General features: G+C 41.3%; 1 protein-coding gene across 6 annotated transcripts in view; it reads left to right on the top strand.

Annotated features, from left to right (window-relative positions):
* OSBPL3 (oxysterol binding protein like 3) overlaps nucleotides 1–25402 on the top strand; it is a 171872-nt gene that overhangs the window by 106485 nt on the left and 39985 nt on the right. For 3 of the 6 annotated variants that reach the window (XM_015081003.3, XM_015081004.3, XM_027075138.2), the window contains 10 exons: nucleotides 851–967; nucleotides 1146–1199; nucleotides 2176–2289; nucleotides 5602–5769; nucleotides 6326–6449; nucleotides 8298–8401; nucleotides 8590–8682; nucleotides 9719–9875; nucleotides 19638–19768; nucleotides 23066–23173. In XM_015081003.3, the coding sequence (XP_014936489.1) occupies nucleotides 851–967; nucleotides 1146–1199; nucleotides 2176–2289; nucleotides 5602–5769; nucleotides 6326–6449; nucleotides 8298–8401; nucleotides 8590–8682; nucleotides 9719–9875; nucleotides 19638–19768; nucleotides 23066–23173 (1170 nt within the window). The remainder of the gene's footprint in view (nucleotides 1–850; nucleotides 968–1145; nucleotides 1200–2175; nucleotides 2290–5601; nucleotides 5770–6325; nucleotides 6450–8297; nucleotides 8402–8589; nucleotides 8683–9718; nucleotides 9876–19637; nucleotides 19769–23065; nucleotides 23174–25402) is intronic. The other 3 variants (XM_015081007.3, XM_015081006.3, XM_015081008.3) reach the window with 3 other exon arrangements.

A 25402-nucleotide genomic window follows, 5' to 3' on the forward strand; every position in this document is an offset into this window, starting at 1 on the left:
GTTTTGCAATAGTTTGTGCATTTTTAAGCATTTAAAAATAGATTTTCAGAATCTTAAGTGTTTTTCTTTAGTGTTTCCCTTTTAAATCCTTTTTCAGTCAATTAGTTGACACAACCTAGATAGCCAACAACAGAAGATTGGTTGTAATAACTGTTTGTATCTCTTCAAAATTACAAACAGCTCAGTAGAGCAAAAATTGCCCTCCCCCCAAAAGTTTTTGAAACAAAAGAAGGGTGTGGAGGACATTTCTGGGAACAAAGGGTAAAAATGCTTGTTTCATAAACACCTTTTTGATGCTTTACAATTTCCAATATTTAAATATCTGGAATTTGAAGAGATTAGCTTGCAACTGAATCATCATTTCAACCAAATTGTTGTGTTTACCAACTTGCATTCCATCTCATACTTTTCAGCCAGTTCTTAAGCCAGTTTCCTCATATTCCCACCTGACTTATGTAGCTTTTGGTTAAAATTCAGACTGAAGTCTCGTGGTGAGTAAACAGTAAATGTGTGATGATGTCAAAGGTAACCAAAATAGAATTTAGAGTAAAAGCTTTACCATTAACTGTGTTCAAGCACCAAAAGAGAGAGAAACATTCCCTTTTAGGCAATGTTTTTTTTTTTTTTTTTTTTTTTTTGAAAAAAAAATCAAATTTGATGCCATTAAATTACAGTATTAAATCCATGAAGTCTAGGACCTGTATGAAAATTAAATTTTAACTTATTCTTCCCAACAAACCCAGCCAAGCTCACCGTCTTGGATGGATTTCCCACTAGGACACAGTGCTTCTGAACATGGTTATTATTTTTAAAGGTAGCCATTTAAACACCAGCCGTTTTATTGGAACAGGACAGCTGGGAGGTGGTGGAAGGGCTGAGAGGAGAGATGAGTTACACCCAGGAGCCGCCCATGCAGAAAGGATTCTTGCTGAAAAAGAGGAAATGGCCCTTGAAAGGCTGGCACAAGGTAAGATATTGGCCTTGACATTACCTTTATTTGCTCCCACATTGCCCTCATCAGTACTTAGGTTGTACTTAGTCGATTCTCAGGCACTTGCCTTTAATTTGAAGTTGAAAATTGGGACCCAGGGAAGGATGGATCATTAAATGGAACATCTTAGTGAATTTTACTTTCTTCCCCACAGAGATTTTTCTATCTGGACAAAGGAATCTTGAAATATGCCAAGAGCCAAACCGATGTAAGTCTTCTTATTAATCAAATATGTTATAAAAGTCCTCTGCAGGGCTAATTGTTGTCACCCAGTGGATGAAATCATACACATTTGGGGATGGCCTTTTTCTGAACTGGAAACCATAGGGAGGAATAGTTCTTTCACATGGACCAGAGGTGTGTGCTCCACAGTGTCCCGGCCCTGGGTTTTGGGTGGGCTCAGTTTGCCCACCAAGTGAAGGGTGAAGGTCTCCTCTCCACACCTAACTGCACATCCAGGGGTCTTTTCTGGTCTTAGGTTTGGGCTGAGGGGTTGTCTGGGTGGGAAAACATGTTTTCCCCCTGAGATAACCGGAGCAAAACATACAACAAGTATCACTCCCACTTTTACAGTGACCAAGGGGGTTTGGTGGAGAAGGCCCTTGATGAAGGTGATGTGAATTTCCCTGTTGTGTTAACACTAGGCAGATAGCCCCGGAGGGCTGGAATGACTGTTGGTCCTGCCCCTTGTGCGGGTCCTTCTCTCACCCAGCACTTCTCTCTTCTTTCTCACTTCCCTTAACTCCTCGAGTTCTTGTCTTGTAGGGTTGCTTGTAGAAAATTTGTAGAAAATGCCTCACCCACAGTGGCCTGTCTTAGCATTCTGCCTTTACTCCTCTTTTTAAATCACTTCCAAATGAATTTAGATACTAGAAACTAATTCTGTGGAAGGCAGTACAGCTAACTGGTGAATCCATTGCTGTGGGAGTCAGTCACTTACTTTCTCGCTTTCTCACTCACTGGCTGTGCAAGCCACTTGTTACCAAACCCCTCAGAGACTAAAACGGATCATGCATGTGCAGCACTTAATTCAGTACTGGTTCACACCAGATGCTTGATAAGTCATAGTTATTATACTTATATTAGTGGATGTTGAAAGTGAGGCTAGAGGAAAGGAACATCAGGGATGTTACTACTGTTTTTAACACCACAAACCTCAAGTGGCCCTCTCCGCGTCTCGGCAGATAGAGAGAGAGAAGCTTCATGGCTGCATTGACGTTGGGCTCTCAGTGATGTCTGTGAAGAAGTCATCAAAATGCATAGATCTGGATACCGAAGAGCACATCTACCATCTGAAGGTGAGATTGCTTCCCAGATGCTACCTCCTACTGCACAGTTTCTTTGTGTTGCAAAGGGATGTCAGTTATAGTACTGTTGGTGATGGCTTTTGAATATTTCAAATGATCCAACCAATGTGTAGAAGATCTTCACTGTGAGAGTATTTTTAACAGATGCTATTGATCTTAAATGGGACGGTTCTTCATTGTGCAGGACTGTCTCTCACACTGCCAAAGGTTTAGCATCTTTGTCCCCTATCCCCTAGGTATCCCCCCCACATACATACCATGATTGTGACAACAATCAATAATAAAAAAAATCTTCATGTTTCCAAATAACCCCTCCTTCCCCCAGATTGTACCTACTTTAGTGAAGAACCATTTACCAAAGGTTAACGTATGTTCCCTGAAACACCATATTGAATATTTAGTGTTACCACTTCAGCTAATTAAAATTCTCATTCTACAGCGGATGTCAGGAACTTTTCTCCTTGAGTATGGGCTTCCAAGTAGGACTTCTGAAAGCTGTTTAACTACCATCTTCTGCCCTGTCCCCTACAGCTGGTATAGATGGTTCTAAGCATGATGTAAGAGCTTCTGAACCAGATCTGGACCTGGCTACTTACTAGCTGTTGGCCTTTGGCACATTTTATAATCCCTGAAAGTCTCCGTTTCCTCACCACCCTTCCCCAGAATGGGAATTACTATAGTGCCCATGTGGAAAAGGCTGCATGTAGGAAACTTGGCATAATGCCCAGCCTTCAGTAAGCTCAATAGGTTTAGTTTTTGTGTATAATTATTAGGTGGTACCCGAATGTTAGGAATTAATTGAGAAGATATTAAGACTCTTTTGTTACTTGTGCAAATTACTTGGAATATTGGGAATTAGAGCTGGGGGATGGAAAAATGAAAGCATGAGATGATGAGTTCCACGTCTTAAGATGCCCCATACTCTTCCCATAGCATATATGTGGTGCTTATGCCAACATATGCATAAGACAGGTGCTTGATTGACTGCACAGGATGGTCAAATCTATACTGTTTCCTAGCCTTAGCCCCTAGTTACTTGTGTAAAGGAGGGTTTCTCACCCTTGACACTACTGACATCATGGGCTGGAGAAGGTTTTGCTGTGGGGCCTGTCCTGTGTATTATAGGATGTTGAGGGGCATCCTTGGCCTCTACCCACTAGATATTGGTAACAAGCCCCATTCAATTATAACAGCCAGAAAAAGTCTCCCATTGCCAAATGTTCCTTGGTTGAGAATGACTGAAAAAAAAAATTAAGAAAGAATATCCCACTCACCCCCTGTTCCAAAGATCATTCTTTTCTAGAATAGTTTCAGTTTCTCCACGCACTTCCAGTGACTCTTACTACTGTTATGACATGGTCAGGAATTAAGAGGTTCTTGTTCATCCACTTATTCTAGTTAACAGAATAAAAGTAATGATTAATTCCTAATTTTTAAAGAACCAGAGTGCCTTAAAATAACATTGAATACTGATATCATGATAAATACAGTTTAATATTTCTCTGTGTTGATTCACTTTAAGTTCTGTTCATATTTCTTGTTCATTTGTTTGACCATCAGCTGTGAGTGTTAGTGTGGATATGTGTGGTCATCTGAGGGTCTTCCTTAATAGCCTCAGAGTCTGGCAGTTGTTTTTTTTTTTTTAAGTTTTTTTTTTAACGTTTATTTATTTTTGAGACAGAGAGAGACAGAGCATGAACAGGGGAGGGGCAGAGAGAGAGGGAGACACAGAATCTGAAACAGGCTCCAGGCTCTGAGCAGTCAGCACAGAGCCCGACACGGGGCTCGAACCCACGGACCGCGAGATCATGACCTGAGCCGAAGTCAGACGCTCAACCGACCGAGCCACCCAGGTGCCCCGAGTCTGGCAGTTTTTAAATGGTGGCCGTCCAGTCCCATTTTGTTATTTTTATAGATGAAGAGTCTGGGCGGCTGAGAGGTTAAGTGGGTGTCTCCCTACGGTCCTATAACTACTTGTGAGTTTGGAACAGAACCCTGAACAGTTATTTAATAAAGTACTTTTATTCTGCCTCATTTAACCAATAAAAAATGAGTCAAGATGAATACTTTGGGTGCCGATTTTTTAAGGGCCTCTAAGAGCAGATCAGTGCAAAGGATGACAGAAGATTCCTGTAAAATTCCTGCTGTAACCACATCTGGGAAATGAAATACATTTTGAGAACATAATTTAGGGGGAGACAAAAAGATCTAAGTCTGTTTTGCTTTTTCTTATAAATGATCTATTCAATAAGCACCTGGAGGGGTTTTAAGTCTTGTATGTACTTCTAATCAACACAATAAACCTAAGAGCCGACGTACCATTTCCTAAATGAGTGATGGCTGCTGACATTTATTTCCACATCCTTGCTCTCAGCAGTAGCATTAGTGACGATTTTAACAGATTGACCTGGATTTTTCTTTTTGGAAGTTAACCTACCATGCATCCTTTGGGGTGATTTTTAAGTTGCCACTTCATGAGTCTCTGTTCTAATATATAGATATTTATCATTTTTCATTTTGAAAATATTAATATACCCTTATACACACAAAGCATTAACTACTAAGAAATATCTACTGTATAGGTGCTTGTTACATTCTGGTTAGTGCTTTTATGAAATACTTTATAATAAAAGTTGCTAGTTATAAACATTATTCTTCGTGGGAAGTAAACTTTGATAGATACTCATTTATGGAGAAAATGGCTAAATGTTTGTGTAGGTGTGTTTGAAAAATCTCAGAAATCACCAATAATACTTTTCCAGATTTTTTTTTCTATTTCCAAGGACAGAAGAAATGTGTTTCAAAATAACCTTCGCATTCCTGAGCAATGTATTCTTTGTCAGAGAAGGTTAACAAGTTAAATATTTTAGGAGGAATCTACAAATTTGCTCCAGTTCAGAGAAGATTGATTTGAAAAGTCTGAATTATAAAAGTGCTAGTGTCTTCAGTAAGAATACGAGGAGTGGGGACATGTGAACTTGGAAATGCTTTAAGAGACAGATAAATATGAATTCTAGTTGATTCGTTTAATATAAGTAGTAATGTTTTGCTTTCGTAATAATAGCATAACAATTGGGCCCTTTCATTGAAAGCCTAAGTGAAGGTTTTGATCATTTTTATTCTCCATTTCCTTCTCAAACTTGCTCCTATAAATCATGTAAATATAAACTAAATCAACAAACTGATATTTCTACATTTCTACATGTGCCAACATGAAAACAGAGGGTGTCTCAATTTGATGAATAATTGCTTCTTTGAGTGAGTGACGCTCTTGTTTCCCTCTTTCAATTTAATGTCATTTAGGTAAAGTCAGAAGAAGTCTTTGATGAGTGGGTATCTAAACTCCGCCACCACAGAATGTATCGTCAGAATGAAATCGCCATGTTTCCACATGACGTTAATCACTATTTCCAAGGATCCACGGTCACAGACTCTGCGTCTGGTGTCTTAGACTCCATTTCAAGTAGGAAGGTAATTTAAAGGAAGGGAGTGGCTTTGTGTGGGGGTGTCCCAAATGGGGGGCTCTGACTAAAGGAAGAACAGCTTGTGGGGAGAAATCTGTTTGTCCAGTTGGTCAGACTCAGGGTCCGAGGAGTATCCGTTATCTCTGGGACAGTAACTGAAGAATAGCACATAAGGAGGGATTTAATAGTCCTGATTCTTCCAGATTTCCCTTGACCATTTTGACTTTGATTTTCTTATCTGCTTGTAAAATGCAGTAAGTATGTTTATAGCAGTACAGGATTACAAAATTTCCCAACATTTATGCTATTATTTTGTCATGATTATCATTTGACAGAAGAAGAAATTAAGGACCACAGGTCCAAGGCACGAGAGCATGGTTTGGCCAGGCTGAGGTGACAGCCAGAGCTTAAAGTCTCTAGTGGAGTGCTTTGTGGAAGCTTCTTCCCCATTACAGGCAGATGGCTTCCATTAGCGACTAGCTTACTTTGTTGTCCTTTACCCTAAAGTGTTCTCACTGGGCTCTGTTTTCATTTATAATGTGCTTTTGTCATCTGTGCAACAGCGTAGCAGTATATCAAAGCAGAATTCAATTCAAACTGGAAGCAATTTATCATTTTCTTGTGGTGGTGAGACCCGTGTTCCATTATGGTTACAGTCTTCAGAGGACATGGAAAAGTGCTCAAAAGGTAAAGTGACTTGAAAACTCTGCTTCTTGCAGTCGTGGCTTGTATATTGGACTCAGTTAGTATTTACACTTTGGATGAGTCTCCCTATCAGTGGTCTACATTTGAACTTGACATCCGTGCCTAGGTGTGTGTGCACACAGGTTGCTTTTCATATTCTTTAAGCACTCAGGTCTGATTTCCATTTGGACCTACTAGATCACAGTCTTCAAGGGTGCTATTTCTTTTAAGTGCCAAAAACGACAGGGGTGCACATCTAAGATTGGGAGTCACTTTTAAAGGTGAGTGGGTGAACCAAATGGAGATCCCCACAAAATAGGAGTTCTCTACCCTGGTTGTACTCTAGAATCACCAAGAGAGCTTTTTTTTTAAGTTCATTTATTTATTTTGAGAGAGACTGGGGGAGATGGCAGTGGGGAGGACAGAGAGAGAGGGAGAGAGGGAGAGAGGGAGAACCCCAAGCAGGCTCCACACGGTCAGCACAGAGCCTGATGCGGAGCTTGAACTCATGATCCATGAGATCATGACCTGAGCCAAAACTAAGAGTCAGACGCTTAACTGAGCCACCCAGGTGCCCCAAGAAAGCTTTTAAAATGCAAGAGTACCCACTGTTCACAAGAGTGTCTTTAAATTGGCCTGGACTGGGGTCTTGGTATGACTGATTTTTTAAAGTTTCCCAAATGACTCTGATAAAGAGTCAGGATTAAGAACTCTTCCATAAGGAAGCTCAGTGGTCTCATCCCTAATTAGCTCAGAACCACCCAGGGAACTAAAAAAACCCAAAACAAGTCACCAGTGGGATTGGGGACACTCTGAATTAATTATCTGAGATGGAACTTGCACATAGATAACTTAAAAAATTTCCCCAGTTGATTTTAAAGCAGAGCCATGATTGAGAGCCACTATACCAGGTGGTGGCCTTGAAAATTGCATTTTCTCCTGTTGAATGCAGATATTGTCACACCTGGAGCCATATAGGTTTGGCCCTCATAGTCAAGAACTTCACGGACTGACATTTTGGCACAGGTAGTCCTTGAAGTGCCCTCTAGGCTGGCAGCATTGGCCTGGCCTGCAGACTTATTTGAAATGCAGATTCTCAGGCTCAACCCAGATAGACCAAATCAGAAACCGGAGTGGGGGGAGGGGGGGCGGATCTTAATGATCTGTGGTTTAACAAGTTCTCCAGTTGATTCTGGTGATGCCAAAGTTTGAAAGCCACTCTCTTAAGGCATCATCCAGTGAGCGGCAAATTAAGGACTATCTTTGGAGTTAGTGACGGAGGAATTGGTATGAGAACTTAGGTTAGTTCCTCTGAGGTCAACCTGCAGAGGATCATCAAAGTCTCATATGGGTCCCTGATCCACAGTTTTCCTTAGAGACCAATATAACCTTCATTTTGTTTTATTCATTTAGCCTGTCTGGAGTCCTTATAAGCAGATGATGTAATACTTGAAATAATGGTAATAATGATGATAGCTGATTTATTTAGTGTTCACAGTATGCCAGCACTCTACAAGCATGCTGCATATGTCAACCATTCAACATATGAAAGCAGGTATATAATTATCTCCCTTTCCCAGATGAGGGAACTGAGGCACAGAGAAGTTATGGAATTCACCCAAGATTCACAGTTCATGAAGTGTTCAAACCGAGGCAGCCTGGTGCTCCAAATCTGTGCGCTTAACCGTGGCAGTATACTGCCTCTTCTGTAAAAAAGGAAATAAAATTTCTTTCCCGTACAGATGAAAATCAAATAGTATAGATGAGTACAGAAAGTAGTTGGCACTAGCATAGCGAAACCTGGATGCCAAGATAAGAGCTATGAAGCTTCCTTTTGCTCCTGTCCCCCAGACCTGGCACACTGTCATGCCTACCTGGTGGAAATGAGCCAGCTCCTACAAAGTATGGACGTCCTGCATCGGACCTATTCGGCGCCAGCTATCAACGCCATCCAGGTCAGCCAGATCCCTCTTCTGTGTGCATTCTGGTGTTTTCCTGCTTTCCTCTCTCCTCCCCAGCCTCGTACTAACAGTAGGACATTATCTGGCCGGTTGCTTCAGCCAAATTCAAGGGGATGGAGGTGGGCACTTTGCTTGCAGTTTTCCCTTACTTTCTGTGCTCTCTTTCCTGTTTTGAAACAAAGGGTGGAGCTTTTGAAAGTCCTAAAAAGGAAAAAAGATCACACAGGAGGTGGCGGTCCAGAGCTATTGGCAAAGATGCTAAAGGAACACTGCAGGTAACCATCGCTTCCCTGCTCTCCGTGCCGCATGCTGGGGGCTGCTTGGACACAAATAGAATAGACAAGTGGATTTTCTATAGTTGTTCTCATAAATACCCTGGGCAGAGGGAAATTTAATCACTTAGATTTTTCTGGATACTAGGATAAGCATGTAGTAGAATTGGGTAAGGGGAAAATGGTATGAGGTTGGAGGGGCTGCAGCCATTTCTAGGACTTTGGTTTCCCCTTTATATATGCTTGGCCTGCCTGCCCTCTTCCCTCCTTGTGTGTGTGCTCTGACCCGCCTGTTCTCCTGCCAGTGCATGGACAACTTATCCCTTTGAGCCCACTGACTGAGTTCTCTGGAAATGGGACATTGTGCAGACTCTCTCTTGTCTCTTGTCTCCAACCTCCCAAACCCCCATCAGAGTTTCACTGTGTTACACTGGCCACCTACTTTCCCAGTGCACAGCCAAGCCAGAGGCCAAGATTTGCAGCTCAGCCATTGCATATTAAATTGGGACATTGTTAGGGTCAAATAAATCAGGAGCGTAATGGATAAGCGATCTGCTATACTCTTATACACTCTTTGTTCAAAGCACCTTAGGGGTGGAGATTAAGAACTTTTGAAGCAAAGAGTGGTTGTGTACAAGCATGTGAGAAGTTGCTTTTGTAGAAGCACCAGATGCAAATTAAAGAAACATTTTTAAACCTATGCACTGTTAACAACATAGATACTGGGTGATTATTGCCAGGAGGAAGGAATTGAGTATCAACGGGAAAGAGCCTGGCAGCTTTAGCTGTCATTTCAACCTAGAGCTTTAATGCTTCTATCATCTCCAAAAGAACATGTGATTTCTCACCCATTTTTCTTTTGCAAGAAGCCAGAGCAAGTTGCTGGAGAAAGTGCTTTCCTGGGTTTTCATTTATTTTTAAGTTATCTCAACAGAAAGATGTACCTAGAAAATGTTCTTCTTGCACTACTTTCTAATCTTAGAAATATTCTAAGCCATTTGCATCTGAAAAGAAATGTCTCCCTTTGGTGTCACTTTAGGTCCCTAAACCTTTTCCTGGCCCAGTAAGACTACATTCCTCCAACCCTAATTTGTCAACATTAGATTTTGGAGAAGAGAAAAATTATTCTGATGGCTCTGAAACCTCATCAGAGTTTTCTAAAATGCAAGAAGAACTGTGTCATATTGCTCATAAAGGTAAATGAGTTTTCTTTCTTCCTAATGTGTTTGATGAAAATGTTAGATGCATGTCTGGATGTGGGTTGTCCTTGGAGAGGGAATCTTGGTTGGTTCATTTTCTGCTCTGTTAGGATTTGGGGCAATCTAATTTTTACTTTATTTCTCGGGTACTAGGGAATGTATTGACAAGAAGTTTCTTTTTAAGCCCTTAGGGGAAATAGTGAGAGTGTTAGGTATTCTTTAAAAGCTGAGTGGTTCACATGCTGCTGATGGGGGCTATCAATTGGTACTCTTCCAGAGAGCAGTATGACATTATGTTTCAAGTTAAAAAAAAAAAATCTATCCAGCAATTCCACTTTGAAGAATTCATTCATAGGAATTAATTTAAAATTCACCCAAATAGAGATACCCATTGTAGCACTGCTTATATAAAAAATTAGAAATAGATGTTCAACATCATTAGCCATTAGGGAAATGCAAATTAAAGCCAGGATGAGATTACCATACCCCGATTATAGCTCCAAAACAAGACAGTACCAAATGCTGGTGAGAACACGGAGAAACTAGATCTCTCATATGTTGCTGGCGGCAATGAGAGATGGGGCAGCCACTCTGGACAATGGTTTGGCAGCTTTATATAAAACTAAACATGCACTTACCATATAACTCAACATTCACATTCCTGGGCATTTATCCCAGAGAAATGTAAACTTAAGTCTACACAAAACCCTACACACAAATGTTCCGAGCGGGTTTATTTGTATTAGCTATTAGCCAAAGATTGGAACAACCCAAATGTCCTTCAACAGGCACATGATTAAACAAACTATGGGATGTCCACACAGTGGGATACAGCTCAACAATACAAATGAACAGATACTGATATGCATAGTTCCTTGGATGGATCTCAAGGACATTATGATGAGTGAAAGTAGCCAGGTTCAAATGGTGACATAGTGTATTCCACCTATTAATACTTTTGAAGGGATAAAATGGTGTTGCTGGAGAAGAGATTAGTGGTTGCCAGGGCTTAGGGAGAGGGAGGGGGAAAGGGGAAAAGTATGGGTGTGATTATGAAGGGGTATCAGGAGGGATCTTGGTGGTAATGCAAAGTTCTGATCCTAATTGTGGTGGTGGTTCCATGAACCCATGCATGTGATAAAATTGCCTTGATCTATATTTCACACACATAAGAGCATGTGAAACTGGTGATGGCTGAATAAGATGTCAGTTCTCCTGGGTTGGATATTGTAGCATCGTTATGTAAGATGTTACCCCTGTGGGAACTGGATACAGGGTACCCCAGACTTCCCTATACTACTTTTGCCACTTCCTATAAATCTATGATGATTTCAGAATAGAAAGTTTTTTTTTAATTAGAAATAACCTAAATGCCAAACAATAGGGAAATTGCATTTTTTAATGTAATATAATTACACAGTAGAAGACTCAACAGCCACAATAATAAAAATAGCGACCTCATATTGAGCACATAGCTATTATATCAGGTATTTGTTAAGCACTTTCCATACACTGTTTCATTTCATTCTAGAAGCAACCTATGGAGCAGATGTTATTGTAGTTTTTGTTGCACAGGTAAGAAAGCTGAACCTTCAAGAAGCTGAAGAGCTTCCTGTGTAAGATAGCGGTAGAAAGTGGGCAACCTGAGACTTGTATCCTATCCTCCCTGGCCCACAGTCTATGCTCCTTACCTGTGTCTCACCACCCTGAGGGATGGGGTGACCAGGGCTACTTTTATAGACACAGGAAGAAGTTCACAACATACCATTGTGTAAAAATACAGGTCTCAAAACGATATAGGTATGATTCTATTTTTTAGAAAAAAACCCCAACTTTATAAATCTGGCATATATAGGCATACTAAAAAGTCTGGAAGGATCTACACCAGCATTTTAGTGATGGAGGCTAGAGTTGTAAGTACTTATTATGTTCTTACTGCCTTTTTTTTTTAAGTTTATTTATTTATTTTGAGAGAGAGAGCGTGTGTGCGAGAGCTGGAGAGGGCCAGAGGGAGAAAATCCCAAGCAGACTCCATCCTGTCAGCACAGAGCCCGACACGCGGCTCAGTCTCAAGAACCGTGAGATCATGCTCTGAGCCGGAATCAACAGCCAGACTGCTTAATAAACTGAGCCAGCCAGGTGCCCCGGTGTGTTATTTTTTAAAGGAGAAAATGGGTTTAAAAGTTTTAAATGGGGGCGGGGGGACAGTGTTTGAAGTGAGAGAAAAGAAGGTACGAGATCTGCTGCCTTCTTCTCCCAGCCCCATGTTTTTCTCCCATGACCTTATTGATTCTTTCAGCTTTTTTTCCCTTACCCCACAAACATGAAGCATGTGGCTATGAGGAAACCACTTCATGTCCTTTAAAAATTCCCACCTCAAACCCTTGTTCTAGTTGCCATTAGAACTCTGTCACTGTTTGCAATACCGTTGTACGACCTGTGAAATGGGAAGACTTGCTTCCCCCGACCCCTTCAAAGCTCTTCACACAGGCTTTTGCATGTTCTCTAGTATTAAAGGGTCGAGTGCAATTACGGCATTGCATTTTAGGCTTTGTGAGAGGGAATTCCTGCAAAAGAGCACTACTTTTTAACAACCCAAACCGTCTTTTTACTGAGAAGATAATGCCTCCTCAGAGAAGCGATATCCTGAATTTTATACGTTGAAGAAGCTGCTTCCTCAGCAGAACAGAGAGAGGTTGCCGTATTGAGTCAATCCGCTGATCCTTTCCTCCTGCAGAGGGCTCGACCTTGCAGAAAGTCTACACTGGGCTCCAGCCAGCTGTTTTGTCTTTCAGGCTTTGTTCAAAACAGCTGGCTGCAGGGCTGCCCCATACCTAGACTAGGTCAAGGTTTGTGCTCTGAGAAAAGACCAGGTGTGTTTATTGAACAACAGCCTTTGCCCCATGGGCTTACAGACTTGAATTTCACAGAGAGCCTAACAAGCTGTGTTTCATTGCTGTGGTTCTAAAGTACACTTGCACACACTGAAAAGATCTCTGGGAGTCCCTTTTACACAGGCTGGGACTCAGAGGCCTCGTGGAATAGAGATACTTCTCAGGTTTGTCCTCAGTCCTGTGACCTTGCGTGCTTTCTCACTTCCATGCATTCAAGCTCACAGCATCTTGACCTGTCTGCCTTGTCTGCCTTGTGTGAGCCTGATTTTGTCACTGATGGTTTTTATTGCAGTTTCTTGACTGTATGACTAATCTATTGATTGTGATTCGGAGCAAGTAAACTAAACGTAAGAATTCCACGGATGTTGTAACATAGTCTCTGTAACCTACTTTTCCTTTAATTTGTTAAATGCATCTGAAGCCTGTTTTGTAGAAGATTAGATCAAAGGGTAGACAGCTAATGTATACCCATCATCGTTGAAAAAGTCCTTCTTGTATATTATAAACTAAATTTGACTTTTAACGGCGTATCGTTGAAATAGTTTTCATTGGTTCATGTGTCTGGCTTTGCATGCATAATTGACACACATGTAAGCAAATAGAGAACAAAAAGTACTAAAACTTAAAAGTCCTTAAGGAATTTACATTGCATATATTAACTTTTACATCTCTCCAAATATATTTCGTGGAACACTTTACCCATAAAATGCTTTTAAAAACAAAAGAATTCCATGATTAAAAATGTTGGGAAAACACTGCTGACTATGGTCCCCTGTGAATTTACACAAGAATAGTAAATATTAAAGGCGCTGAGAAGTCCTGCAGCAAAGAGGGCTGTTAGTTTTGTTTAAGTCAGTGATTTTTTCCCCACTTCCTAGTAGCTATTGGCACTCAGGAACTAAAGTTCTTGAGAAACATAATGCAGGAAACATGGTAAATAATAAACCTTTTTGGAGCTAATCCTCTGTATTGTCTGAGTCAGAAGACAGGCATTCATTCTAGGCCAGTCTGTTATGATCAGCTGTGGAATTTTGATCTCACCAGTTAATGTCTCTGGGCCTTGGTTGCCTCATCCATTAAATGTCCTACAGCAGTTCTACTGACTTTTGGGTCTCAGATTCTGTAACTCTTTTCTCTGATTGGTTATTTTGTCCTGAATAGAAAGAATTCATGTTGTCGCTTATTGGTACAAGAAGGTTTTATGAGACAGGGTTCTATTAGTAGCCAAAACAGGAATGACTGAATATGGTGAACAGTTTTAGGGTGGGAAAGCAAGGGATAGGATAAGAACAGGGTCCAGGGTATGGAAGTGGCCATTTCTTTTTTTTTTTTTTTTTTAACGTTTATTTATCTTTGAGACAGAGAGAGACAGAGCATGAACAGGGGAGGGGCAGAGAGAGAGGGAAACACAGAATCGGAAACAGGCTCCAGGGTCTGAGCTGTCAGCACAGAGCCCGACGTGGGGCTCGAACTCACGGACCGTGAGATCATGACCTGAGCCGAAGTCGGCCGCTTAACCGACCAAGCCACCCAGGCGCCCCTGGAAGTGGCCATTTCTGTTCTACTGTGGATGAAAAAGGTTAGGTTTAATGATACTTCTGCAGGTAGGTTTAATGATACTTCCCGAGGGCATTTTCAGTGGGGGAAATCCTCATTTACAAATGAAAAGGTTAAAAGTAGAACAAAATTAAACTGTATTTTATTATTTAGTATCCTTTTGTTCCTGATTCTTTTGCTGTGCTGAGTTTTTAACTGTTGAAGGATCATCTTCTGAACTGTTTTGAGTTTATAGAAGCATTGGATAAAAAGCCAAGCATGTCACAGATTATAAGTCAGAAGATATACAGAACTTAAAGAAAAGCCAGATAATTTATCAAACATAATTTAGGATTCAGCATAAAAATCTGCTGAGCAATTGTATTTATGTAAATTATCAGAAAGTAAGTAGGACCATTCAGTCAAATTACCTACTGTATCTAAATGAAAGGACCATTTGGATAGAATATCAGTTAGATAGCCTGTGAGGTTTGAACCATGGATATCCTATGAGGTTTGAAAATTAGAGGAAGCAGATTTCAGAAGATCAAGTCTGATCTTTTAGATGTGTTATCATTTTAAAGAAAATTCGTACGTGTGCTTTCATTAAAAAGGGAATGAAAAATTGGGTTGGGTGCTATATGATAGCATATTTTCTCACTGATTCCTTAAAGCACTCTTGAGATGTGGGTATTAGAAACATGTACAGATGTGAAAACCAAGGATTTGTCCAAAATCTAAATGGCAACAAATAGGTAGGGGTAGGATTTCAGTTCACATTTGCCTTATTACAAAATGTCTTTCCTTTGGACCACACTGCCTCCATAGAAGTGGTGTCTATGGTATTCCTGTCTTCCCCAAGACCTATTTTTTTGTGATGCTGAGAAACTCCTGGAGAAGGAACACATTAAACAATAGCGTTCAGGTAAATTAAGATGACAGCTGTCCTTAAGTACCACCTTTCACCATCCAAACGTGCTAACCGTACTCTCACCGTGTAACTCAATAAAAGAATACCGTGGAAGCCTGTAGAAATGGGAAAGGTAGTGGTCACCAAGAGTCAGTAGTCTGAGGCTTATGGCGTTCCATTCTGTCAAAACTCAACCTGCGTCCCACTCTTAGTACAGTGAGGCGGTCTGAGGAATGGCTAAAGACAGTCTGGGGAAGACATGTAAATAGAGATGTCAGAATTGCCTTTTGATATTTGAACACCACTTGAATGAAGAGGTAGTTCGGTTTGCCAATGAGGAGGCCCTGAGAAAATTTCGACTTGGGAACAGGAGGGCTTCCTTCCCCACATCAGAGTCTAGGAGCAGAACAGACTGCTGTAGGAGACAGCAAATGCCCTGGCAAACATGGCCCAAAACCACTGACAAGAAAGTTTGGAGACGGAGAGGAGTTGGTCATCCTATATGGCAGGTGGCCTTAGTGATCTTTGGGGTTCTCTGTGGCTCTGAGCATTGAAGACCTTCTGTGTGGTTTTGCTCGTTGTCAGATATCCATAAATGTGATATATGTATTTGGATTTTCTCTCTTTGTAAGTTTTTTTATTTTTCTCTAGCATCATGTTAGAAATTAGTAAGAAAACATTCTGTCACAGACAATATTCCTCACTTCTGGGATCATGTGTCTTTAATGATTAATATACATATCGTCTCCCGTGATCAGCCTCTAGCAGTCCCTCTGTGTATGCTGGATCCTTATGCTGTGAATGAGTTCTGAGTGGGCCTAAGCAGTCATTTAAGAAATTCAGTGCATGGTGGTCTGGTCTTCCAAGCTCCTTTGTCAGGTGGTTTAGAAAGCCCTTCACACCTTAAAACCCAATATAGTGACTATCTGAGTTTCTTTCTGCTTATTTTATGCCCACTGCAGTCTTATCAGCTATCCATTTTGAGCCAAGTGGTGTATATTCTGCCAACTTTAAATGGAATGTTCTCATCAGGTTGAAAGCCTTGCTTTACGGCAGGCCATCTGAAAGCCAGAGGAATTGATCTGCTAAAGTGCCAGCCAGCTGAGTGCCACATTTACTTCATTTAAAGCACTACACGTGACGTGGGGGGAAAAATGTTTCCTCTGTAACTATGTGAAGTGACAGATGTTAACTGGACTTATTGTGGTGATCATTTTGCAGTGGATACAGATACCGAATCATGGTATACACCAAAACTAATATAATGTTAATGTTAATTATACCCTAATTTAAAGAGAACAACTGAGTTGTCATAATAAATTAAGGAAACTTGGGCCAAAGACAAAAAAACAGGGGCACCTGGGTGGTTCCCTTGGTTAAGTACCCAACTCTTGGTTTCAGCTCAGGTCATGTCTCGTGGTTCATGATTTCGAGCCCTGTGTCAGGCTCTGCACTGTGCTGTGTGGAGCCTGCTTCAGATTCTCTTTCTCTCCTTCTCTGCCCCTGCTTTCTATCAATCAATCAATCTTAAAAAAAGACCAAAACACAACAATGAAACCATGATAGTGAAGAGGTATTCCCCTGGGGCCCTCTCAGATGGGCATGGGTGTCTTCTGGAGCGTGTGTGTTGGGGGGCTTGTCTATCTACTAGGACGTAAAATGCTGAGTTACTTGTGGGGTTTGTTGCCCCCCAGCTGAGAAGGTTCTTCTGCCGAACATAGTTTGTAGAACCGCCGAACAGTTCATAGACCCTGCACCCTGTGTGCAGTTATTTACCAGTGTTGTCCCAGCAAGAGACCCAAGGACTCCCTTAAAACTGCTGCCCATATTTCAAGAGAATGCAGTCACCACTGCTCGCCTCCATGTTGCTTTTATCGCCATCACTATTATTATTGCAGCAACATTAATTATTTATTCTATGCTATCCATTGGGTCATTTGCTTTTGCTGCATTACCTTATTTAATCCCTGTAATCATCTTACAAAGTAAACACTGTTATGACCCTTATTCACAAATGAGGAAACTGGGGTTCAGGAATGGCATATATTTGTCCAGAGTCATGCAGTGAATAAGTGATAGAGCTGGGAAGAATCCAGGGCTGGTTCAGAGCCCACACTGTTGCTTACTTGGTTGTACTGCCCATTATTTTGCTCAATGAAATTGGCTAAATCAGAGCTGAGTGTGTTTCGCAGACATTGTTAGAAAACTTGATGCCTATTGGCCTTTAGTACCTTTTTACCCTGTCTTCTGTTGACAAAAGAGAAGACATGAATTGTACTAATAACCCAGGAAACTGTGTGTGTGTTTAAACAAATTGCTTATTTGTACCATGACTTTATGAAGATGGTCTAAATCCATCCCTGAACACCACAGCCTCAGACAAGTTCAGCAACAACCTATAGGGAGGTGCAGTTGTCCTTGTGGCTGTGAAATGAGGAAGTAAGTCAATAATACGTATTTAGTTTCTGTGATACTAAATAGGCCACTCTTGAATGACAGTGCCTCTAAAAATGCAACCCTGTGGAATTCAATAGTATGCCAGGCCATCTGAGAAGAAGTATGTCTCTGTCTCTTCCTTGGTTACCTTTCTAAAACAAAATATAGTAAAGGAGACTGGAAAGATAATATCCAAATAGGGTATCCATGATCAGTAATTTAGATGGTGGTTCCCCATCCCTAGGAGATAACTCAATGTGGTCAAAATTTGACGAATTTTTTGTCATATGTGTTAGCGTTTTTTAAAAACTTTAGTTCAGGCCTCTGAGCTCCTAGAGGTGCTAAGCTCTCACTAAAGTGAACAGAGTGGCTGGATGCCAGGCTTAGAGCTGGAGGATTCTGGGTCAAGCAGTTGGAAGACTGATAAGAAAGAGGGTAGGTAACACCCTAAAACAATTTCAAATTTACAGACAAGTTACAAGAAGAATACAAAGAAGTCCCGTGTATCCTTTACCCAAATTTATCATTTGTTAATATTTTGCCACATATATTTTATCTCTCTCTTTACACACACACACACACACACACACACACACACACACACCATATGTACACATGCGTGCATGTGTTTATTTTTCTGAACCGTGTGAGAGTGGGAATCCTACATGGTATCTTTCTGTATGCCTTTATACTGTAGTGTATATTTCCTAAGGATAGGGATAGTCTGTTACTTAACCACAGTTTAGTTATGAAATTTTATGTTGAAACAATACTTTCGTCTATTCTATTTTCCATGTCCAGATGCTGTCCGTGGTCCCGATAATGCCCTTTAATGGTACTTTTCCCCTTCAGTACAGGATCTGGTCCATGATCATGTACTGCATTAATTGTCATGTCTCTTCAGTGTCTTGCAACTGGGAACAGTTCCTCAACCTTTTTTTTTTTTTTTTTTTTGGTGAAATTGATACTTTTGGAGAATCAGGTCAATTTTTAAAAATAAGGTGTTCCTGGTTGCTGTACAACAAAAACGAAGGTATATCTTTTTCAAGATATTACACCTGGAGTCCAGCTGAGCCTCACGGGGGATTAATTTTGGTCACCTGGTTAAGGTGCTGTCTACTTTCTTGGCTGGATTGTCACCATTTCTCCCAACAAGCAATGAGCTTTATTTTCAAATATTTGCAGTTTTGGGGGATAGAAACAAAACTAAATGTTGATAATTGAGAATCTAGAAGTGTCCTTTCAAGTTTCAAAATAGCTCGATAAGTCATAAATTCTTGGGATTTTATAGTGGATTAGGGGGGTTGGAATTGACAAATGTGTATGATTTTAAATTTTTTAATAGACTTTATTTTTGAGAGCAGTTTTAGATTCATAGCAAAATTGAGTAGAAAGTACAAAGTTCCCATATACCACCCCCCCCCCCCCCCCCCGCCCCACACACACAACCTCCTCCACTGTCAACATTCCACCAGCATGGTCCATTTGCTACAACAGGTGAACCTACAGTGAAACATCATTAGCACCCAGAGTCTATAGTTTAAGTTAGAGTTCCCACTTGATGTTGTTTCTTTCAGATGTGTTTCTTAAAAGTCAATTAGTGTGCATTTGCTGCATAATTCAGTTCATTATTCAGGGCTGTTACTTTTCTAAGTTCTTTTGTAAGAAATACATCTCTTGGGGCGCCTGGGTGACTCAGTCGGTTAAGTGTCCAGCTTTGGCTCAGGTCATGATCTCACTGTTTGTGAGTTCGAGCCCTGCATTGGGCTCTGTGCTGACAGCTCAGAGCCTGGAGCCTGCTTCGGATTCTGTGTCTCCTTCTATCTCTGCCCCTCCACGACTTGTGCTCTGTCTTTCTCTGTCTCTCAAAAATAAATAAATGTAAAAAAAAAAAAATAAAAAAAAAGAAATACATCTCTCTTTATCTTGTTTTTAATTAAGCCTCTTCCTTTATTCCTTTTTATAATGATTATATCTTTATAGTTTACTTCACTTTAAGGTCAGCTTTTAATACCATATCAACGGAGAGAGAAAAACTCAAGCAGCTGATGGAACAGGACGTCTCCTCCTCCCCCTCGGCCCAGGTCATTGGTCTGAAGCACGCCCTGTCATCTGTAAGTTGCATGTCATATGGCCAGGCTCATGATTTTATTTATTTATTTGTATTTTCCAACTCCATGGTTGTGTTGAAAATTCATGAGAAAACCAAACAAATTATCCAAATGATATTTTAACCTTTCATCAGATTTGCTAATTCTGAATACCAAAACTGAGTCTACTCAAATCTTAGTAGCTAGTATTTCATTGAGCATTAGATACTTTAAGTTTGGTTTCCTTCTATTTATCTTGATTTTTTTCTGTTTCTGTAAAGCTTTTGTTGTGTGTTTGTGTGACTCTCGCAGACATTTGTCTGTTGATATAAAATCCGACAGTTTGGAGATTTCTGTACCTAAGATTTCTTTTTTATTTTTTTAATTGTTTTAAATCTTTATTTTTGAGAGAGAGAGGGAGAGAGAGAGAGAGAGAGAAAGAGCGTGAGCAGGGGAGGGACAGAGAGAGAGGGAGACACAGAATCGGAAGCAGGCTCCAGGCTCTGAGCTGTCAGCACAGAGCCCAAAGCGGGGCTCGAACCCACAGACAGTGAGATCATGATCTGAGCCGAAGTCAGAGGCTTAACTGACTGAGCCACCCAGGTGCCCAATGTACCTAAGATTTCTTATGCTTAGATTGACTTTGCAAATGACAGATAGCAGAAGGGCAATTTCGAATTCACTTTTATGTTTTCTGCTACGCAGCTCTCATCCTGTTTACCACCGTTTCAAAGTTATTTGGAAGTTATTTTATTTGATTTGGGTAAAATAAAACATTTAGCTTCTTTTTCCTGTACAGGCACAAAGAGATGAGTCGTATGGAATGTCAGATAACCATTGTGTTTTCATAACAACGAAAATCACGGCCAAGCTTCAGATGTTTTTCACTAAGCCCTTCTGTTATTCACTCTCTCTACTTTTCCCCCTGATTCCAGTTGGGTTCCATTCAAGCACGATATCCTAGGATTTTACTTTGAATAGCGGATGTTGTCTGGTTGCTCACTCTGTATCTATTGAAAAGCTGGAGAAATTTTAAAATTACATACTTATTTGCTCCTGATCTTTGCTGTCCTTTAGAATTCCTATTGTAAAGAGAAAGCGTGTGCACTTTTGTAGTGAAAATTACTAGATGAAGCAATTCTGAACTTTTTATTTAGGGTCAGGTTGGGCAGATGGACTTTAGGATCTTGTTTTTAGAGGCTAATTCAGGCTTTGAGAGAACTAGAAAATATCCATTCATCTTTTCGATTCATCATGTTACTGAGAAAAGTAAAGTAATGATTTTGGTGTGACGTTAATAGGAAATACATTAGCAGTAGTACATATTCTTGAAACATACTTGAGGAATATTTAGCCGGTGGAAGTTCCAAGTATATTACCCTTGAAAGAAATTTAAAAAATAATGTGGGCTTAGTCTATGTAGAGAGTCTCAATGTCATCCACCCTGAGGAACTCTGGGTTTTCTAAGGTCAGAAATAGAAACACCCCCTTTTGGATTGTAGTGGACAGCCATACTGGGTGCTACTCTGGTTTGGGAAAAGTAAAGTGAGTTCTCTTTTGAGTTTATTTTTTAGTGCTAAAAAGCTTTTTTTGCTGTTCCCGGTAGGTTGACTTTTCGTGCATTTAAAAGGTTCCTCTAATGGGCTCCCCAGAATTCCTTTCACTGTGGTCTTCCTCTCTCCTGCCCTCCTCCCTTGGAGGTCTAGCCTCATCTTGTTAGTCTGCTTGTCTGGTAGTGGGCAGGGGTATCCTAGACCAAAGTTGTTACCTTTGATAAGGAATTCTCCCCCATGTCCAGGATTTTGGAAACTAAAGATATAACAGAATGATCCTTTCTTTCCTCTTTTCGGCTTGGATCCTGGATTAGATTCCAGACTTTTTTTTTTTTTTTAAGTTTATTGATTTATTTTGAGAGAGAGAATTCCAAGCAGGCTCTGCATTGTCATCAGGGAGCCTGACACAGGGCTCAAACTTACAAACCATGAGATCATGACCTGTGCCAACACCAAGAGTTGCTTGGTGACCAAGAGATGCTTAACCAACTAAGCCACCCAGGTGCCCCAAGACTTGTTTTTTTTAAAATAAAATTTTTAGTGCCATCTCAAGGCTATCAGAATGGATATGTTTGGGCTGTATATGCAGTCAGTATTCTCCTTCTGCCCGTGGCTTATGAAGGAAAGGGAAGCTGCTAAAGTAACACATTTTTTTTCAGGCCATACTAAGATTCTAGCCACTGGTATAGATTCTAGCCACTTACAGTTAGATACCAGCAACATGTTGATCAGAAAAAAGGGACTACCCATAGAGATTGTTACATGTACTTGTGTGAATTAAGAACATTTACTCAGTATTTCCAAATAGCCCATTCTATTCCTGGTTATAAAAAATAAAACCAACCTCCTGTTTGAGACCCAGGCAGTAGGCCAGACAGTGCCATATCCTTCTGTGGTCTCAGCAGGTAGACCCTGTGGGCACTAATGGATGGGAAAGGATCTGAGATTCTTGGAATAGAGCCTGGAAGACAGACAGACAGGACCGATTTTTGTACAAGCACCCAAGGAGCTGATTGTGGGAGTGTCTGGGGGTCACAGTCAGGCACATTTGTTCCTTTCCAAAGACAGATCATTTGGAAACATCTCCCTCTACCTTCAAGCCAGTTGCTTCCCACTGGGAGGTTAGGACAGGGAATCAGACCTGCCCAGGGGTGGGTTTGTGTGTGCTCACATCCCTCCCCCCATTCCCAGGACCCTGGTTCCTAGCCTTTATCCAGGTAAGTGAAAGTACATTGTTGCTGTTTTCAATAAAATGTCTTAGTCATGAAGAATGAAGAAAACTATCATCACCTGTATTGGAAAATAATAAAATTAATCTTCCTCAGAATACTGCTTTTAAGCACACTTCCCAAGATCCAGTAAAACTGGTGTGAAAATTAGATAGCATTTAAAGACATCCAATCAAAAGGGGTGGGAGCAGTGTCAGAAGCGTGGGATCATTGGGAGAGATCTAGGGAGGATGAGGGGCCACTAAACCCCTGGCCTCAGTAAGAGCTGAAGGTGTTGGTGACTTCCTTCTCCACCAAAAGGAAAGCTTCGTCAACCCTTTCTTCCATCCCCAGAAGTTTGACTAGAGAAGGGACATCACTTCCAAAGTTTAGTATCTTTGATCCCCCTCGCATCTCCGAACCAGTATCCTGTGGGATAGCATTCAAGGAGAAAATCCAGGAAGTGCCCCACTCAAGGCTCCATCCCACTGGGCCCACTGCTGTGCTTTTCTGATACATCCGTTTATTAACAGAGCCCCACTATTTTTAACATGTTCCAGGCCCTAGCACAAAACACAGACCTTAAAGAACGCTTATGCAGAATCCATGCTGAGTCTCTGCTCCTCGATTCCCCTGCTGCTGCCAAGTCGGGTGACAGTCTGGCAGAGGTGGGTGAGGCTTCTCGTCTGGGAATGTTTCCACGACCGCCACCCCCTCACCTGACATCCTCTGTCACGTCGCCCCTGTTTCCCTCTCGGGAGCATTGCTCACATCTCTGCCCACCTCCGGCAGCTGCTGCAGGGTCTGGGAACCCCTGAAGGCTTTCTGGAATATGTGCCTCCTGCATTGTTAAACTGCTTCCTCCCCTCCCCACCCCAAGAAGTCTTCTTCCTTTTGTATTTCTTTACCCCATCTTCCTCCTAGGTGTCACCTTTTACTAGATTTTGCTGGAATGGGGAAAGACAAACATTTTCTCCTGCTACTTCTGAAGAGACCTAATTTTCTCTGCCCTACGATAGCTTAATTCCCTGCCAGTCCCTTGCTCCCTCTGTGAGAACCCCCTCCCCTTTCTTTGTGGCTTTCCCTTCTCCCTCTTCTGTGATTTTTTTTTTCTTTCAAAAAGCACAGCTGTATTTTCTGAGGGAGAAAATATTGTATTACAGTTGAAGTGTCTTGGTCCACTAATAGTATGTTAAAAATGTCTTTTCTCAAGACAGGATGTTTATCCAAAATGTTCTTTGAAGGTTTAAAATGAGAAGCTGCAGAAAAATATAAATGGATTATTCAGAAAATAAGTAAAAAAGGGATAATAAGGCCTAAAACTGCTTTTAGCTATCATATTTATACGCCTGTCTCAGAATTGCTAAATTTTTTATTAACAAATCTATTGGACTGAGCACATTTGAAATAAAAGGGGAGGAAGGTAATATACAAGGGGTGTGTGTGCGTGTGTGTGTGTATACGTGAGTGTTGTCTGTAAATTTATAAAAGGAGTTTCCAACGTTGAAGCTTAATCCCTCTTCCTCCTTTTCCTGTCCTCAAAGAAAACAAAACCCCCATATAGTTCTTTACTCTGTGGGAAGCCATGTGTACAGGCAATGAGAAGACTAGGGGTTGAAATTGGTCAGCACCGAGGGCGAGGCCGGGGCATCCGCAGTCACGTGGCCACACGCCAAGGGGACCCTCTTCTCTGACAAGAGACCTACCCTCTCTCTTCAGAGGCTCCCAGGCCTGCTGCTGCTTCTGAGATGTGTGTCAGTGGTGGACCATGACATTCCTCTACATACTCCCTCCCCACCAAGAGATCTTCTCAGCCATTTAAACCCATACCTGAACTGAATGGTCTTTAAAGTTGAGCGCCCGAACATGACCTATGGTGACGTTCATTTTAGGCCTGGGCAAAGAAATGTGCTCACCAGTTGGGCTTTCTTTTGAATCTGCATAGTAGCTGAAGCAGGGCTCAGTCTCCACGACTGGCCATCATGGGTGTTCTTTGCCACCAAACACTGGCATTCTGTGGGGTTTCTATGTCTATTGGGAGGCAATGCCTACCTTTTATTTTTATTTAAAAAAATGGTTTTTACACATTTACTTATTTTTGAGAGATGGAGCTTGAGCAGGGGAGGAGCAGAGACAGAGGGAGACAGAGAATCTGAAGCAGGCTCCAGGCTCTGGGCTGTCAACACAGAGCCCGACGTGGGGCTGGAAACCACGAACTGTGAGATCATGACTGAGCTGAAGTTGGACGCTTAACTGACTGAGCCACCCAGGTGCCCCAGTGCTTACCTTTTAAATAGCATTTCCACCAACTACATTTATTTAAGCAAGTTGACACTTCATTTATGGTTCTATGTACTTATGCTCAGTGTGCATACTTGGGGCTATTTGTGTTTTGGAAAGGAAACCAGAATCAGTCTTTTCAAAATGCATGTTTTGGGGCGCCTGGGTGGCTCAGTCGGTTAAGCGGCCGACTTCGGCTCAGGTCACAATCTCGTGGTCCGTGAGTTCGATCCCCGCGTCGGGCTCTGTGCTGACAGCTCAGAGCCTGGAGCCTGTTTCAGATTCTGTGTCTCCCTCTCTCTGACCCTCCCCCGTTTATGCTCTGTCTCTCTTGGTCTCAAAAATAAATAAACATTAAAAAAAATTTTTTTTTAAATGCATGTTTTTAAACTGATCTTACAAGGAATGTACCTGAAGGCTTAAATGCTGTAAACTGTCCTGGAGGAGGAGCAGTAGTGTCCCCCAAATTCACACTTTCCACACTAGACTGAGGTCTTGAATTGATGGCATGTCGTCCTTGCTGTTTCCTCTTTCGGTAATTTTATGTTCTCCGTGTTTTATCCTGCTTTTCACTGAGTGACTCAGGCTCACTTTCCCAGAAATGGAAAAGCCATTCT

This window comes from Acinonyx jubatus, chromosome A2 (genome assembly GCF_027475565.1).
Source record: "Acinonyx jubatus isolate Ajub_Pintada_27869175 chromosome A2, VMU_Ajub_asm_v1.0, whole genome shotgun sequence".
Taxonomy (NCBI): domain Eukaryota; kingdom Metazoa; phylum Chordata; class Mammalia; order Carnivora; family Felidae; genus Acinonyx; species Acinonyx jubatus.